The sequence below is a fragment of the Anoplophora glabripennis genome, unplaced genomic scaffold (genome assembly GCF_000390285.2).
Source record: "Anoplophora glabripennis isolate ALB-LARVAE unplaced genomic scaffold, Agla_2.0 scaffold1125, whole genome shotgun sequence".
NCBI classification, from domain to species: Eukaryota; Metazoa; Arthropoda; class Insecta; order Coleoptera; family Cerambycidae; genus Anoplophora; species Anoplophora glabripennis.
This window is the reverse complement of record NW_019417215.1, coordinates 35,256-54,923: the sequence shown is the minus strand read 5'-3', so window position 1 is coordinate 54,923 and position 19,668 is coordinate 35,256. Positions and strand designations below refer to the sequence as shown.

Here is a 19,668-nt window from a genome sequence, read left to right as displayed (position 1 = left end):
TCTTATTCTTATTCTTATTCTTATTCTTATTCTTATTCTTATTCTTATTCTTATTCTTATTCTTATTCTTATTCTTATTCTTATTCTTATTCTTATTCTTATTCTTATTCTTATTCTTATTCTTATTCTTATTCTTATTCTTATTCTTATTCTTATTCTTATTCTTATTCTTATTCTTATTCTTATTCTTATTCTTATTCTTATTCTTATTCTTATTCTTATTCTTATTCTTATTCTTATTCTTATTCTTATTCTTATTCTTATTCTTATTCTTATTCTTATTCTTATTCTTATTCTTATTCTTATTCTTATTCTTATTCTTATTCTTATTCTTATTCTTATTCTTATTCTTATTCTTATTCTTATTCTTATTCTTATTCTTATTCTTATTCTTATTCTTATTCTTATTCTTATTCTTATTCTTATTCTTATTCTTATTCTTATTCTTATTCTTATTCTTATTCTTATTCTTATTCTTATTCTTATTCTTATTCTTATTCTTATTCTTATTCTTATTCTTATTCTTATTCTTATTCTTATTCTTATTCTTATTCTTATTCTTATTCTTATTCTTATTCTTATTCTTATTCTTATTCTTATTCTTATTCTTATTCTTATTCTTATTCTTATTCTTATTCTTATTCTTATTCTTATTCTTATTCTTATTCTTATTCTTATTCTTATTCTTATTCTTATTCTTATTCTTATTCTTATTCTTATTCTTATTCTTATTCTTATTCTTATTCTTATTCTTATTCTTATTCTTATTCTTATTCTTATTCTTATTCTTATTCTTATTCTTATTCTTATTCTTATTCTTATTCTTATTCTTATTCTTATTCTTATTCTTATTCTTATTCTTATTCTTATTCTTATTCTTATTCTTATTCTTATTCTTATTCTTATTCTTATTCTTATTCTTATTCTTATTCTTATTCTTATTCTTATTCTTATTCTTATTCTTATTCTTATTCTTATTCTTATTCTTATTCTTATTCTTATTCTTATTCTTATTCTTATTCTTATTCTTATTCTTATTCTTATTCTTATTCTTATTCTTATTCTTATTCTTATTCTTATTCTTATTCTTATTCTTATTCTTATTCTTATTCTTATTCTTATTCTTATTCTTATTCTTATTCTTATTCTTATTCTTATTCTTATTCTTATTCTTATTCTTATTCTTATTCTTATTCTTATTCTTATTCTTATTCTTATTCTTATTCTTATTCTTATTCTTATTCTTATTCTTATTCTTATTCTTATTCTTATTCTTATTCTTATTCTTATTCTTATTCTTATTCTTATTCTTATTCTTATTCTTATTCTTATTCTTATTCTTATTCTTATTCTTATTCTTATTCTTATTCTTATTCTTATTCTTATTCTTATTCTTATTCTTATTCTTATTCTTATTCTTATTCTTATTCTTATTCTTATTCTTATTCTTATTCTTATTCTTATTCTTATTCTTATTCTTATTCTTATTCTTATTCTTATTCTTATTCTTATTCTTATTCTTATTCTTATTCTTATTCTTATTCTTATTCTTATTCTTATTCTTATTCTTATTCTTATTCTTATTCTTATTCTTATTCTTATTCTTATTCTTATTCTTATTCTTATTCTTATTCTTATTCTTATTCTTATTCTTATTCTTATTCTTATTCTTATTCTTATTCTTATTCTTATTCTTATTCTTATTCTTATTCTTATTCTTATTCTTATTCTTATTCTTATTCTTATTCTTATTCTTATTCTTATTCTTATTCTTATTCTTATTCTTATTCTTATTCTTATTCTTATTCTTATTCTTATTCTTATTCTTATTCTTATTCTTATTCTTATTCTTATTCTTATTCTTATTCTTATTCTTATTCTTATTCTTATTCTTATTCTTATTCTTATTCTTATTCTTATTCTTATTCTTATTCTTATTCTTATTCTTATTCTTATTCTTATTCTTATTCTTATTCTTATTCTTATTCTTATTCTTATTCTTATTCTTATTCTTATTCTTATTCTTATTCTTATTCTTATTCTTATTCTTATTCTTATTCTTATTCTTATTCTTATTCTTATTCTTATTCTTATTCTTATTCTTATTCTTATTCTTATTCTTATTCTTATTCTTATTCTTATTCTTATTCTTATTCTTATTCTTATTCTTATTCTTATTCTTATTCTTATTCTTATTCTTATTCTTATTCTTATTCTTATTCTTATTCTTATTCTTATTCTTATTCTTATTCTTATTCTTATTCTTATTCTTATTCTTATTCTTATTCTTATTCTTATTCTTATTCTTATTCTTATTCTTATTCTTATTCTTATTCTTATTCTTATTCTTATTCTTATTCTTATTCTTATTCTTATTCTTATTCTTATTCTTATTCTTATTCTTATTCTTATTCTTATTCTTATTCTTATTCTTATTCTTATTCTTATTCTTATTCTTATTCTTATTCTTATTCTTATTCTTATTCTTATTCTTATTCTTATTCTTATTCTTATTCTTATTCTTATTCTTATTCTTATTCTTATTCTTATTCTTATTCTTATTCTTATTCTTATTCTTATTCTTATTCTTATTCTTATTCTTATTCTTATTCTTATTCTTATTCTTATTCTTATTCTTATTCTTATTCTTATTCTTATTCTTATTCTTATTCTTATTCTTATTCTTATTCTTATTCTTATTCTTATTCTTATTCTTATTCTTATTCTTATTCTTATTCTTATTCTTATTCTTATTCTTATTCTTATTCTTATTCTTATTCTTATTCTTATTCTTATTCTTATTCTTATTCTTATTCTTATTCTTATTCTTATTCTTATTCTTATTCTTATTCTTATTCTTATTCTTATTCTTATTCTTATTCTTATTCTTATTCTTATTCTTATTCTTATTCTTATTCTTATTCTTATTCTTATTCTTATTCTTATTCTTATTCTTATTCTTATTCTTATTCTTATTCTTATTCTTATTCTTATTCTTATTCTTATTCTTATTCTTATTCTTATTCTTATTCTTATTCTTATTCTTATTCTTATTCTTATTCTTATTCTTATTCTTATTCTTATTCTTATTCTTATTCTTATTCTTATTCTTATTCTTATTCTTATTCTTATTCTTATTCTTATTCTTATTCTTATTCTTATTCTTATTCTTATTCTTATTCTTATTCTTATTCTTATTCTTATTCTTATTCTTATTCTTATTCTTATTCTTATTCTTATTCTTATTCTTATTCTTATTCTTATTCTTATTCTTATTCTTATTCTTATTCTTATTCTTATTCTTATTCTTATTCTTATTCTTATTCTTATTCTTATTCTTATTCTTATTCTTATTCTTATTCTTATTCTTATTCTTATTCTTATTCTTATTCTTATTCTTATTCTTATTCTTATTCTTATTCTTATTCTTATTCTTATTCTTATTCTTATTCTTATTCTTATTCTTATTCTTATTCTTATTCTTATTCTTATTCTTATTCTTATTCTTATTCTTATTCTTATTCTTATTCTTATTCTTATTCTTATTCTTATTCTTATTCTTATTCTTATTCTTATTCTTATTCTTATTCTTATTCTTATTCTTATTCTTATTCTTATTCTTATTCTTATTCTTATTCTTCTTCTTCTTCTTATTCTTATTCTTATTCTTATTCTTATTCTCATTCTTATTCTCATTCTTATTCTCATTCTTATTCTCATTCTTATTCTCATTCTGATTCTCAATCTGATTCTCATTCTCATTCTCATTCTCCTTCTCCTTCTCCTTCTCCTTCTCCTTCTCCTTCTCCTTCTCCTTCTCCTTCTCCTTCTCCTTCTCATTCTCATTCTCATTCTCATTCTTATTCTTATTCTTATTATTAATAATAATAATAATAATAACCAGACATAAAGTACACCTTCAAGTATGTCCGAATGCAAAAGTAATTACTTGCAAATAGGAAATAAGGGCGCAATCCCCCCTTATCTGTAAACTTGAAAAATAATACCTTACTACTCCTAAACGGCATTAGATTGGAAGAAACTAGTTAACTGGAGATTAGAGTACTTTTTCTAGAATCTAATTACTTGCAAAAAAGAAATACGGCCACAATCTACTCTTCCACATGAAAAATACGCCTTTAAAATATAATTCCTTACTGCTTCTGTTCCGTCCTTATTTATTAATTCTAGTTTTTTTTATTTTCTATAATTAAATATTTTAATTTAAATAATTACTTGTTATAATAATTACCGCTGAATATAAATATGTCTAGTAAGCCTAAACATTGAAAACCGTGTTTATTTTTTGTACTTTTTTATTGTACTATCAATGAGATAGTTCTGGGCAACATATACCGGAGTCTTTGAGAAAAACCATGGGTGTATTGGTGTACCATAATCGTTCGCTCGTCACCGTAAATTAAAGAAAATACTAATATTAACAATTTTACGTTCGCTGTGAAAATCCTCATCTTAGCCGTTTTACAACGTTTGGTATGTTCTCCACGTGTTTGTATCCGCTGGATGCCATATATCTGAGAGGCGCCCCTTCTGGAAAGAAAAATTATGCAATATACAGGATGTTTCTTAATAACGTGTTAATATTTAGGGTTATTCTTGGTTTCATTTTAAGAAAAATACTTCATATGAGCATATGTCCTAAAGTCTTAACTTTTTTGTATTGAATACAATGCAATTCAACACAAAACCTGTACAGACGCCACTGGCAAAAATAATAAAATTGTTTGTATATCAGCAAATGCATCTCGATGAATAGATGGCGTGTACCAAATTTGAAAAGTTATCATAAAAAATGTTTTTTCATAAAACTTTAGCACCCTGTAGTTCAAAAGTTAAGACTTTTAGGACATGTTCATATGAAGTTTTTTCCTTAAAATGGACCCAAGAATAACCTCCTGAAGTATTAGCACGTTATTAAGAAACACACTGTATAGGCTATTTTTCTCTAGAGTTTATAATTACGTAGCAGCTTCTAAACAACATTATTGGAAGAAAGTAGTTAACTGGAGACGTAGAGTACACCTACGGGAAGGCCTATACATATACAAAAATAAATTACTTGCAAAAAAGAAATATGGCCGCAATATACTCTTACTTGGAAACATAAAAAACATACATGTGATAATTAATGGCCTGATACTTCTAAACAGCATTAGATTGAAAGAAAATGGTTAATTGGAGACATATAGTATACCTTCTAGAAATCCTGGATGTAAGATAATTACTTGCAAAAAAGAAATAACGGCACAATCTACCCTTATCTGGAAACATTAAAAATACACACACTTGAAAAATAATACCATACTACTCCCAAACGATATTAGATTGGATGAAAATTGTTAATTGGAGACACCTACAAAGTGCACCTTTGAGAATGTCCGGATACAAAAATAATTATTTGGAAAAAATAAATTATTGCTGGTACTACTCACATACTCACATACTCACATTGTAAATAACACAGGCCGACAAAATTTCAAAAAAAAATCCAGAGATCAGACACTACGCTTCCGAAGGCATTTGGCGCGCTGAATCCGTATCTGGCCTCAGAATTGATTCATCGCCCTAGGTTTCCGAGATATTCTAACCTAAAAGTGCAAAAAACACGTATTTTTGCTATTTTCAAGGTTATGTAACTTGGCGAAAAACTTGTTTTTCTCAAAACTGAAAATATCATTGGAAACGACTATCTTTCCCCTTCAAAACGAATTTTTTTATTTGGAAAAAGCTCTATTTTTCGCGGAGATATCGTCAATTTAAGATGACCAGAATGGCTATATTATTACATCATGGCTAACCCCATAACACTGAGCGCTGCTAGCCCTAATTGTTAGGAACGTTAACCCCAAGCCCTATAACCCCACAACACTAAGCGGAGCGAGCCCTCATCGTCAGGAAGGTTAACTTCAAGCCCTATAACCCAATAACAATAAGCGCTGCGAGCCCTCATCGTCAGAAAGGTTAACCCCAAGCCCTGTAACCCCACAACACTAAGCTCTATGAGTCTAAAATTGATAGTAGGTTAACTTTTTCCAACCCCAATCATCTAGTATACCGTTAGTGCGCAGCAATCCTTGAGACACACGAGAGATTTTCATAATTACCGTTATCCGAAACTCGACAGCTGTAACCAATATTTCCAATCAAAGTCAACTTATCCATCAACCAGCCGTTGAATTGCGATCTCAGGGAAAACGTTAGATACCGAAAGCCATGAATGCAACCATGAAATGTTACTAGTTATCCTAAATATTGTAATATATTGAGTAATGTCATGATACACTTATTATATTTTAAAACAATCATTTACTATATTCAATTAACCAATTGGGTTATTAGGTTATTTGGGTTATTGGGATTAACCTTCCTGGTGGTTAGGGCTTGTAGCGCTTAGTGTTATTCAGTTACAGGGCTTGGGGTTAACCTTCCTGAGATCTAAGGTTAGTAGCGCTTAGTGATATTGAGTTATAGGTCAAGCCATGGTTTAATAAGGTAGCTATTCTGATCATTTTTAATCGACGATATCTCCGCGAAAAATAAAGCTTTTTACAAATAAAAAAATGCGTTTTGAAGGGGAAAGATAGTAGTTTCCAATGCCCCATACCCTCCTTACCCCTCCCCTCCCGCGCTAGCCTAAGGGCCACCTTAGCAAAGCGCATCCCAGGCTGCATAGCCGCACTACCCTACCCAACCATACCACACATAAACATGACACTACCCCCGGGGTTTACACAGACGAGCCGGCGAAGCAAGAAGAGCTCCAGAAGAAAGGGCCCTAGCCGGCGGGGCCCAGCCAGGACAAAAGGAGGTCCCACAAAGCGCCTACACCGGCCGCATTTGCGGTCGGGGTAGACGACGGATGGGGCCCACCTACGAAGGCTCTCCGGGCCTACACGAGATGAGGCAGGATAAAGAGGGATAATCCCCCTCGATCCCAAATCATTGAGGCCAATTTCTAGCCATGGAATAATGGCGCGAGTTTCCAATGATATTTTCAGTTTTGAGAAAAACAAGTTTTTCGCCAAGTTACATAACCTTGAAAATAGCAAAAATACGTGTTTTTTGCACTTTTAGGTTAGAATATCTCGGAAACCTAGGGTGATGGATCAATTCTGAGGCCAGATTCGGATTCAGCGCGCCAAATGCCTTTGGAAACGTAGTGTCTGATCTCTGGAATTTTTTCCTTGTTGGCCTGTGAATCTATACGAAATAATATGTTATAACATATCTAAATCGCGTTAGGTTGAAAAGGAATTTTTAATTGGAGACATGGAGCTCAATATATGGAAGCAAAAATAGTTTCTTAAAAAAATTGTATAAATGTTAAGAAATATGTGTTGCTGTTTCCTGTAATAGCTGCCATCGAATTTGATATTTACAAAATTTAGTGAACCTTGTTAATTATATCAAATATTCACACAAGCAAGGGAAGGATAATATATTACAGGATATTTCTACTTCTGTTTATTTACTGTTCTAATAATATTGTACAGCATGATAGAATATTGTCGTTTTTTTTTAATAATGCCTACATAAATCGCATATGTTGTGCACTACACGACGTGTAGTAATTTCCATTCGTTCGTTTGCAATAGCAGACATCTGGAATGCATTATCCTCAAGCAATAAACGCCTCTAATAAAACTTGTATCAAGATCTTGTATCACACTTATTCTTCATATTTTCCGATGCAGACGATATCCTTTAAGTCAGTCCTGTAAATGTTCATATCGTAAGGAATATCCCCGTTAAGGCTCTTAATTTTAATAATAATAATAATAATAATAATAATAATAATAATAATAATAATAATAAATGGTCTTTATTGATTGTCAGTAAGTATACAATGAAAAGGTGAAGTATCAGCCAAGGCTGCTTTTCAACTTAACCTTAAATTAATTTAAATTTATACAATAATTGTAGCAATAACAAAAATTACATAATAAAAAACACAGAGAAACATTACCTAATAAAGAACAAATCAGAAAATACTAATTATACCTTAATAATACATTAATAATAATAACAAAATGCTAACAATAAATGCTAACAATAAATAAATAAATGAACCCAAGTGAAGTCCGNTGACGATGAGGATGACGATGACGATGAGGATGACGATGACGATGAGGATGACGGTGACGATGAGGATGACGATGACGATGAGGATGACGATGACGATGACGATGATGATATATTCGTACAAATTTTTGGTAAATAAGCAGGTGACCCCACAAAAGTTACGTTCATTTACAAATATGTTGATTTCGTTTGAATAAAATTGAATTTATCTGAATGTAACATAATTTAGATACTACATTATTTAAGTATATACTCTTACTGATCCGGCATGTACGTACTATTAGTTTCGTAAATACTTTTCTTCATTTTTTGGTAAATGTACCTTTTTTATATGTGCACAAATTTTTAATATTAGGAGATTTTAGTATTTCTGGATTGAGCTGATATCGAGGCTGATATTATGCACATGAATAGTTATGTAAATTACTATTAATTATGTTATGCAGCTAGTGTACTACTTACAGTTTTTTGATTGTCAACCGCACAATCAAATAACAAATTACATAGGTCGCATTTTTAGATATTGTTATATGAAATCTGCCTTGCATTGTCCATCATAGCTTACTATTTTAGATAATGAAGCACAGAGTTATCTATAAAATTCAATCCAATAAAGCAATTCATGTGTACCTATAAATATAAAAAGGCCAAGTTTCAATTTTCATATGAGTTATTTACAGAGGTAGACTGGAGTATAAGTGAAAATTTTCTGAATGTTAATGACGCTGTTAAATATTCCTTTTATAACAATTTCATGTGTGCATTCGTTCTAAACGCGACAATACAGAAATATCTAGTTTGGTTTAAGAGGCAAATTACAAATAATTTAAAAAATAAGAATAACATCTACAGAAACATGCATAATTTCGCTCCGCCTCAAGTAAGTGAAGAGTATAATAATTTAAGGGCTAAAACAAAAAGTGATATAGATCGTACGTATAAAAATTATATTAAGAAAATGGAAGAAAAAATAACTTATGATTTAAAATCCCTTTGGAGCTTTATGAATAATAAAAGAGAATAGACTACATTCCCAAAAGTTATGATTTTAGATAATATTGACTATAAGAGAGAGAATTTCAGTAGTGCATATATCGGCTCAACTGAAAATAAACCACAGGTAATTATTAATAAGTCAAGTAAGCTTAAATATTATAACGAGTGATGAAATCCGTGATGCAATTAAGAATTTAAAAGTAAACAAAGCTATTCAAATCGATAAATTACCCGCGTACATTGTAAAAGTATACATTGATTTCTTCGCTGTTCTACACTTCATTATCTATTTAAATTTTCAGAACAAATTAAAAAACAAAAAAACAAACAAAAAAGCTTAAAAACAACGGTGTTCCCAGAAATCTGGAAAGAATTTCGTATTTGTCCTGTTGACAAAATTAGCAATTCTTTCACTGTGAGCAAAAATTTATGAATATACAGAGCCTTGATAAATGTTTACAAGCCACGTGACCGCCGAGGTTAGGCAACCCAACATTGCAGGATTGGTACTGGTAAATTCCCTAAATTTTGGCGCTACCAATATTAATGGTTCATTTACAATGACCAATGACAAACCATTACATCTACGCTCGAGATAATGCGATCGCTGATTGGTTGAATAATATCTCGTGAAAAATTACACCAATAACCGGCCAGTGAAACAGAATGTTGTGTTTTAATGTAAACTTGATGTTTCTATTTTAATAATTTTTAATTTTACCGAAATTTAATGGCCAACATAAAGGAAATAAAATTACTGTTCCAAACAATATTGCTGGCCATGTGGCTTGTAATCATTTATGAAGGCTCTGTATAATTTTCAAAACATTTACAGTATATAATATTATTTCTATACATCAGCACGGTAAATTTGCTCACAAAAAAAATATTGTGTAGTAATGTTGATAATGCTACTTTTCTCCCATTAATATGTGGTAAAGTATTTTGTATGATCTAAGTTGTATAGAGATTGTTGCAGAGCAACACGAAAACAAAAAAATTGTTGTTGAAAAATCAAATAAAAATGATGACATGTTTTTCTAAATTCTATTAACCTATTTGTGTAGTTGTACAACATTTAGGAAATAAAGAAAATTATTCAAATCAGCACAAGAGTTTATGCAGTCCACTCTATCGAATAACAATATGGTTAGCACCTTTTATCTTGAATTTGCTTCAACGGACTATCGAATGAAGCCCACTATGGAAATTATTCGAATTGCAATATCGTTCAGCGCAATATGAAGATATAACAGAAATATATGGGGCATTCCAAGCCAAATCGGACGGTTCGAAAAATTTAAATTTTCAATTTCCTTAATTTTTTTATATTTTTTAGTACTCCTCAAAAAATCCTTTCTGGTAAATTTTCAGATTTTTTTGATTACTTGTTCAAAAGTTATAAAATTTTCAAAAAAAACGCTCTTTTTTGGTTTTTTGGTCATAACTTTCTTAATAATGGTCCAAATTAAAGCTTTTTTTTATAAAAATCTTTGTTTTTAGATGGCCTTTANCGCTATTCTGGAGCGATTGGTTTTGAAACTTTTAAAATCGGACAGAGAGTAGAGTTCCTGTGATTCCTTTCAGGTCGTTGGTTGTTAGATGGGTGAGGGAACGTATAAGACCTAGCAGTGGCGGCTCTTACTGTACTGTACCTCTCTCGTAGATATATGATACCAGATCCAAAATTCCATTCGATTGCGATTATAGGGGAACTATGTACACATGCAAAAATAGTGTGATATACAGTGTGATTTCAATTTAAATACAGAAAATGCAGGACTGGATCCATTACCAAAAAAATAAGTAGAATTTGCTCTATAAACTTTTTTCCTGCGGAACTCGGTATTCGAGATACAGGGTGTTAAAGTTTACAAAAAAATCTATATTATCTGCTATATCTTCATAATGTGCTGACGGAATTGAATGAAATTCACTACAGCGTATTCACTTAATTAGATCTTTTCTTGAATCGAATATTAACCTTGTGTCTTTAACCAGTGGCGTGCTACTGGAGGTGCCGGCCTATTTTCCTGAGAAAAAAATACGCCACTGGCAGTTTTTTGTTGAAATAATAATAATTCAGGTACTGTTACGATAAATTAATGAAAAATGTTTTTTGTGTTTTTTAATAGTAGCACCCACGGAGATATTTGCGCTTGTTTTTACGTTTCATTGAATTTTCCTTATAAATTAATCCGTTTATTTGATGAAAACCTCCTGGTTTTAACCAATGACATGCTACTAAAGCGTCCGGCAACTTTTCCCAAGAAAGGAATACGCCAGTGGCGTTTTTTTAGAAATAATTTTATTTCTGAAACAAATATCAAAACTAAATAATAAAATAACATTAGCAAATAGGTCGAGTAAATAATTAAAAGTAGCGAGTCCTACAACAATTGTCCAAAACGAAGTCCTTCCGCATTGATACGCTTTTGACAACTTCTAATCTATATATAGAAGAACTTATCATGACATGATTTTCCCTGAGCAGATTACAATTTTCCTCTATTCTTTGCCACAATTCGTCTCGTGTTCATAAGCCGAAGAAAGACTGCAGCTTCAGTTATAAATAAACAAAGCTAGTTATAATACTAAAACGAGATCATCGTAAAGCTTACTAACTGATAATGCAGACAAATGAATCATTTTTGCAGATGGATTTTAAGCAAATATGAGTATGTGGACTAAATTTGCGCATTATGGTCGCAAGATAAGTAAATTATCTCCTAAACGGATCCTGCTATTAAAAAACACCAAGAAACACTTTTTCATTCATTTAACGTAACAGTACATGAATGTAACATTATTTCTATAAAAAACTGCCAGCGTCGTATTTTTTTCTTTGGAAAACGGAGCGGCACCTTAAGTAGCACGCCACTGGTTAATGCCACAAGGTTTCATTTCATGCAAATCGTTCAGCTTAATATGAAGGTATGACCAAAAATATAATTATATTTGAAAACTTGAACACCCTGTATCTCGAATACCACGTCCTGTAGGAAAAAAGTTTATAGAGCAAACTCTACTTATTTTTTACAAGGAGAAGGTACGGTAGTCGGATTTTTGTTATTTTTGATATTTATAGTACGTGTAGTTTGGACCTTGAATAAGAATTTTCCGAAGTAGTTCAACGCAACGTTCATAAATTACCAAGATAATCGATTTTGAAGTTTTACCTGACAGCTAAATCCACTAGATGTGACACATTTTTCAATTGGGAGCGTAGACTAATTGGTAACGTTCGGGACTGACAGTCACGGGATCGCTGGTTCGAGTCCGTCGCGTGACATATATATTTTTTTCAAAACGCACCATATGGTTTTTTATTATTTTTTTCATTTCGAAAATTATGAACAAACGAAATATTATAATAAATACTTCTGTATATGTAGAAATATTCTTGAAATATTTCATTAAAATGCACAATTGGTTGATAAACAATATTTATTATGAATTAACAATAAAGTTTATTTAAAAAAATCAAACGAGGTCAGGTAGGTTTTTTATTTTAATTTTAGTATTTAACATTTTGCGCAGTGTAGTATAAGCCAGAATGATAATTATCATAGAAATATGGGAAGCAGACTTTTTTAAGCATCTAGCATGTCGTGTAAATGTTGTTTTTACAGGCGCCTTTTTTTTCAAAATATCGACGTTGAAGCAAATTTTGTTAATATTTTGAAAGATTGTACTTTCATCACATAGTTTCGATGCTTCTCTACCCTTTGTGGAATTTAACGAAACTTTTTATTCCCGAGCACTGTGTTCTGTAAGCGGTTTTTTTAAAACACGGTGGACGACCCACAGAATCTAGCTCAAAATGTTAATTAAACACTTGAAGAATATTCCTACATACAGTTCTCATAATATTTCATTTGTTCATAATTTTCGAGATCAGAAAAAGAAAAGGAAAGGAAGCTAGATGCTTAAAAAATGTCTGCTTCCCATTTTTTTATGATAGCTACCATTTTGGCTCGTACCACACTGCGTAAAATCTCAAATACTAACATAAATATAAAATAAAAGAACATCCTACCTGACCTCGTTTGTTTTTTTTAATGAAATCTTATTGTTAATTCATAATAAATAAGTATTATTTATCAACCAATTGTGCATTTTAATGAAATATTTGAAGAATATTCCTACATATACAGAAGTATTTATTATATTTCGTTTGTTCATAATTTTTGAGATGATAAAAAATAATAAAAAACCATATGGTGCGTTTTGAAAAAAAAAAAAAAATATGTCACGCGACGGACTCGAACCAGCGATCTCGTGACTGTCAACCCCAAACGCTACCAATTAGGCCACGCTCCCAGCTGAAGAAAGTGTCACATCTAGCGGATTTAACTGACAGGTAAAACTTCAAAATCGATTATCTCGGTAATTTATGAACGTTGCGTCGAACTACTTCGGAAAATTCTTATTCAAGGTCCAAACTACACGTACCATAAATGTCAAAAATTACAAAAATCCGACTACCTTACCTTCTCCTTGTTAGTAATTAATCTATTCCTGCAGTTTCTGTATTTAAAGTGAAATCACTCTGTTTATTTAAAAAAGGGTTTTTGTTTCTTATTGTACTTATTAATAAGGCAAGACATTTTTAGTTCGTTTCCACTAACGTACGGCAGAGTGGGTGAGGAAAGGCCACGCTAGGAATAATAAATAAAACCGGAATCGGTAATAATCTGCATTCTAGCGACAGCAGTAGGCAGGTAGTTTCCGGTCACGTCGCAGCGTATCAGATATATGTTTTTTGTTCTTTCTTTAGCGGCGAGATTTTTCCTGTGTCTTAAAAAAGTAAATAAGTAAAAGTATGTCGAAGTAAATAAGTAAAGTATGGCGAAATTAAGTATTAACAAACAACTGTTTCTGCACATATTACATCTTGAAACAGAAACAATTCGTCGGTGTTATACCCAGATGTAGATGAATTAATGGCACAGACCAAGGCAAAAGTGTTTGCCTCAAAGAAAGTTTGACAATATGTTAAGAAAAAATCCAGATTTCTCCAGATTAAGACACCTCCATACCAATAGCCCTCTTACGGATTCATTAACTGCTTTTAGAGATTACTTCAAATATTCATCATTATAATGTCGAACAATCATTTTCGTTATATAAGAATATTTTTTCTCTTTTGCGGACATCGCTTAAAGAATCTACTGAGGAGACATATGTAAAGTTCCAGATATTTACCAGAGTTCATACAGATTTTTAATACGGAACCAGGTAAGCATTCCAGAATATTATAAAATTATTTATTATAAACGCACTAGGTAATCCACACGCGGACGCTCCTGCTTTCAAACTGAAATGTCGTGCCTTACTTATTCAGTATTAACTAAGTAAATAAATAAATAAATAAATAAATAAATAAATAAATAAATAAATAAATAAATAAATACGGATTTCAAAAGAAAACTTTGCTTTTGTACCAAATGCAGTAATAATATAATTAATGCTGTATAGTACACTTCCTTTTTTGAAATTGGAGATACTGACTTATGTATTTTTGAAGTAGGTAAGCATTCTAAGGCAAGTAAAAAGTTTACTTCTATACTATAGCAACACAAGTTCTTGCCTCTAATGTTCTATTGAAAATAAAACTAATCTACAATTAAGAATTAATTTTCTGCTGTCCTACTGTAGCTAATTTAATTAATTAATCAGCGAAGATGAAGCGCCAGCTTGAATTTTGAGTAGAGGGCCAAATCCTATAGAATAACATAAAAGTTGAATAATCCTTTTTTCAGCTTGGGAGATAAAAGGAAATGTTAGAAGATTATTTGATAGCAGAACCATAACGTGAAAAGATCAATTAAATGATTCCAATCCTATAACAAGCAAAGAGAGTCGACCCAACAACAGTACGCAATTAAATTAAAGAATATAGAGGAAGTCTAATGAATGAGGCAGAAGCAACAATTTAAATGGATTTACGGGAGTATTGTAATTACTAACGACGTAGTCTAAATAGTCCCTGTATTGATAAGACAATTTTTTGTTAATCTATTCATTATAATAGCCCGAGAGCCAGCAACCGTTTTGAGGTAGTCATTTGGCAAAAGCTGAACATTTTTCCTACGCTTCATTTGGTATCACTAGTAAGTAAATCGACCTCCAGCTCGCGCAGTTCCGGGGGGTGTAGCTGCGGCAGCCTCCCAAACACGTAAAATAATAAAATAAAAAAACTAATACCGCAAAAGCTGCGACTTTGTCGATAAGTTAATTATGTTATAAACAAATGAAAAAACGCAATCCGCTGACTTTAGAGTGGGGGGTTATGCCTCAGCTTTTCACCTAAAGAAGTCAAAAATATGCGCTAGATAAACTGATACCGCAAAAAGCTGAAATTTGGTAAAGTAATAGTCAACTTAACCAGTTATACGAAAAAAATGGTCCGCTGAAGTTTTTGTGGTGTATAAGTGCTCAGCTGACGAGTTGAAGGCACAGCACATCGCTATACGCGCGGGCGCGTTGCATTTTTAACTAATATAAAGCTGAGTATTTTTTTCATTTAACTTATTAAATTAATTTGTATTAACAAATTTCAGCTTCTGCGGTATGAGATATCTATAATTTTTTCATTTTTTAAGTCTTAGTAGTAATTATATAAAAATATTCAACTTTTTTTCGAATATTTATTTACAGTAAACGTTATGTATGAAAAAATTTAATCTATTTCATCTTCCGATTCATCACCCTCAAACTCATGGTCGCTGAAGTCAATGTCGATTCCTGCCATTTCTTCCTCATCATCTGTAAATATATAATAATAATGGTAATAATAATAATAACCACGGTAGCGAAGTCGGTCGAGCATGCCGTGGCAGGCATTTCTCGGCCTGACTTCTTATTCTGGTCCGGGTTCGATCCCTAGTGTCGGCACTGGCAATATCGATGGATAAAGGGTGTTTGTCCGCGTTTTTCAAGTGTAACCCCCTTCCGCACAGCCTCTGGCTTTGGATTTGGGGATTGTCTCATTTCTGTGGTGTGTTTTATGTTATATTATTAAAAAAACGTTAATTATAAAAAATTATTTCATATAGTACGAATATTTTTAAATATTTTTAAATTGTATTTTACATATATGTAAATTAAATAATCAAAATTTACACTTAAATAATTAAATTTTATTATAGAGCGAAATATATTAGTATATTCTAACCCAGGGGTCGGCAAGTAATTTTGGGTGCGGTCCGGATACTTTTGAAAATTTTTAACGAGGTCCAGAAAAAAATTCATATTTCTTATTTTTTTATTTTAATTTGGACTCAAATTTAATCTGCTTACTAATTAAGAACTCAAAACACTCACACAATTGTAAAATACTAGAAAAAATGATAAGATTGGCACTTAAACGTAAAAAACATTTTTTAAATAATTTATTTGAGTAATTTATACTTTCAAAAACTTTTTGGCGGTCCAGTATTTTACCTTCCGCGGTCCGGACCTGGACCGCGGTCCGCCAGTTGCCGACCCTTGTTCTAACCTGTACTATTTTTTTGTTCATCCTCGATAATTATATCTCCAAGGGAAGAAGGCAGCTGTTCACTCTCGAACCATTTAAAAATAAAGTTGTCCCCCTTCTCTTCCCAGCCGAAATCAGTCGGATATAATTCTGTTGGGGCCTGAAGATGAGTGTGTGCCCAAATATTTGTAATCCAATTTGTTGTCCGCAGCAAATGTTGGTGCAGTTCAATTTTGCAAGACGGTAGAGCTGATCCGTCGATATTATTTTTTGGCAAGTGGAATATGTCATCGTTTCTTAAAATATTATATGTCTTCAAAAATGTTGCAACTCGAGCCTCGTTGACTTTGTTAATTTTTTTAAATCCATACATTCGACAAACATATTCTTCTATACTATCAAATGTATTCTGCATCCCTCCATCAGGTACGTTGCTTAATTTAATAAAACTATCGATGAAAACTTCAGAGTTTCGTAAAAGCTTATAGGGCCGAGTTTTTCCTTTTTTGAAAAATGATGGGTTGTAATCGCAACCTGTGAGGGCATGAAAAGCTGGCAATGCTGCGCTTAATTTAGGGCCTAGTGTTTTATATAGATGACTTATGTTAATAAAACGCTGATTATTACCGACTCCGGCTTCCATTGAAACTTTAACATTAGGATTACTTATGGCACTCATGTTAGCCAGATTGGAGTAGAAGAGGGGACGTATTGGATGCTGGGACCCATGACGTTCAGGTGAGGAAAAAGGAATCTTTCAAACTATGAACCGAATATTCAGTTTTGTACTCATGCGATTGTAATTTCCGAAGTGGTTATCTAACTTTATCTATATGTACATTACATACATATATTTACTGTTTATAATTTTGTTATGCAAACATAAGTATTTAAATGTGAATATTTATTAAAATTCTTTGAATTGAAAACTCGTGAGATCATTTATTGTAAATAAATATTCGAAAAAAGTTGTATATTTTTATATAATTACTACTAAGACTTAAAAAATAGAAAAAATATAGATATCTCATACCGCAAAAGCTGAAATTTTGTTAATACAATACCTAATTTAATAAGTTAAATGAAAAAAATACTCAGCTTTATATATAGGTAGTGAGGGAAAAGTTCTCAGCTGATAATGTTAATGATGCAACGCGCCCGCGCGCATAGCGATGTGCTGCGCCTTCAACTCGTCAGTTGAGCACTTATACACCACAAAAACTTCAGCGGACCATTTTTTTCGTATAACTGATTAAGTTGACTATTACTTTACCAAATTTCAGCTTTTGCGGTATCAGTTTACCTAGCGCATATTTTTGACTTCTTTAGGTGAAAAGCTGAGGCATAACCCCCCCACTCTAAAGTCAGCGGATTGCGTTTTTTCTTTTGTTTATAACATAATTAACTTGTCGACAAAGTCTCAGCTTTTGCGGTATTAGTTTTTTTATTTTATTATTTTACGGGTTTGGGAGGCTGCCGCAACTATACCCCCCGGCAGTGCGCGAGCTGGGGGTCGTTTGTTTTACTAGTGACACCAAATGAAGCGTAGGACTTTTCAGCTTTTGCTCTTTTGGTCATCAAAAATGGTGCTGGCTCTCGGGCTATAACGTTAGTCCTTAAAAACAATCAACTGAGACCTCCACTGAAAGTGACTTTGGTTCTGCCAAATGCTGTGAGAGTCACAGACGTTACTAGGTTGGATAGTGAGATCTGCTATGTTTTAGTCAAAAACAATTCATTTAAACCGTGTACACGAATTAATTTTACCAATTGTGCAAAAATGAAAGCAATTAGTCCCCTGAGCATATAACCAAATCAATAAACGTTTAAAATATTCATCGTGATTGCTTTGCTCAGAAGTTCATTGAATTAACCAGTTATAATAAAAAAAATATTGAAGGGTTTGAGACCAAGCCACTTACGAATCTAATGGAATAATGAGCAAAAAGAAATATTTCAAAAACTAAAGAACAAACCGAGTGAATGGTCAATTATGCATTAATGAAAGAAAGAACGGATGCAAATGAAAAACAATAAAAATGTCTTAGAAACAATGTATTCTTCAGAAAAACAACGTCGCAAATAAAAGATCTTCAAATATTCTTCTAGGTAAAATAAGTTATGTTTTTATTGGCTTATTGTTATATTGGACTTTTACAAATATAATTACCTGATAAAGTACTAATGCAATTTCTGCAGTCATTTTCCCCCCATAGGATTCACAAAATATGTAAACTGGTACTTCTTTGAAACTTGGTACAGCTTGATAAAATCCTTTGAGAAATTCAACAAAGTCTTCAGCTATTTGTCTGTTGGTTGTTGTAAGAGCATCACGTATATCTACGTAACTGTATCCTGTTCCCACAGGATTATCAACAAAGAGAACATTAACGTCTCGATCCCAGCTAGTATTCCTTACATTTAAATTTTCGTCTAAGGGTCCCAGTTCACCAAAATTTCCGAATCCAGTCGAGGAACCTCCTGGTCCTCCTTGAAGCCAAATAACCAGTGGCCTTTCAACAGCAGGTGCATCTGCAGTAGTATAATGTAGCCACCAAAATATATGGGCATTCTCCCTCACAGTAACAAATCCCCATTCCTGGTCGGTAGGACCAAAACCTTCCCGACCTGAAAATTATATACACATTAATTATTTAAAATAGAGCAAATAAGCTATAATTTATTTGTTGCATTTACTTTGTGAAAAGCACAATTCTTTATTGAAATATTGTTTCTCCTTGGGGTCGCTGATCACGATCCCGGTGTCCATATGACCCCATCACGTCTAGATCAGGGTCAAATGAAGGTAATGTGTTTACATTAACTCGAATGTACAATTTTTTTGACCTTGAATTCTGAAAAAGCAGAAAAATTGACGTTCGAGTACGCTTCGATCTATTGGATGAACCGGTTTCTGAAGGTATCCCGGCTGATATCTCTCCTGGGAAGCAAGATGTCGTATTAATAACCTCTACAAAAGTTGTGCGAAATTTCAGGGACTGAACTAAAACCGCTTTTTTAACCCTGTACACCATAACTCCAGAACCCCATAACCTTGAAATCTCATAACCCCAAAACTAAATAAG

The 19,668-nt window shown here is 30.5% G+C and overlaps 1 protein-coding gene across 1 annotated transcript in view; it reads right to left on the bottom strand.

Moving 5' to 3' along the window:
- LOC108913521 (retinoid-inducible serine carboxypeptidase-like) overlaps positions 1–19,352 on the bottom strand; it is a 39,626-nt gene extending 20,274 nt beyond the window's left edge. The window contains exons 1-2 of the mRNA XM_023456051.1: positions 19,280–19,352; positions 18,753–19,210 (exon numbers count right to left, since the gene is read on the bottom strand). Coding sequence (XP_023311819.1) covers positions 18,753–19,210; positions 19,280–19,352 — 531 coding nt within the window. The remainder of the gene's footprint in view (positions 1–18,752; positions 19,211–19,279) is intronic.
- Between the last annotated feature and the right edge of the window lie 316 nt (positions 19,353–19,668).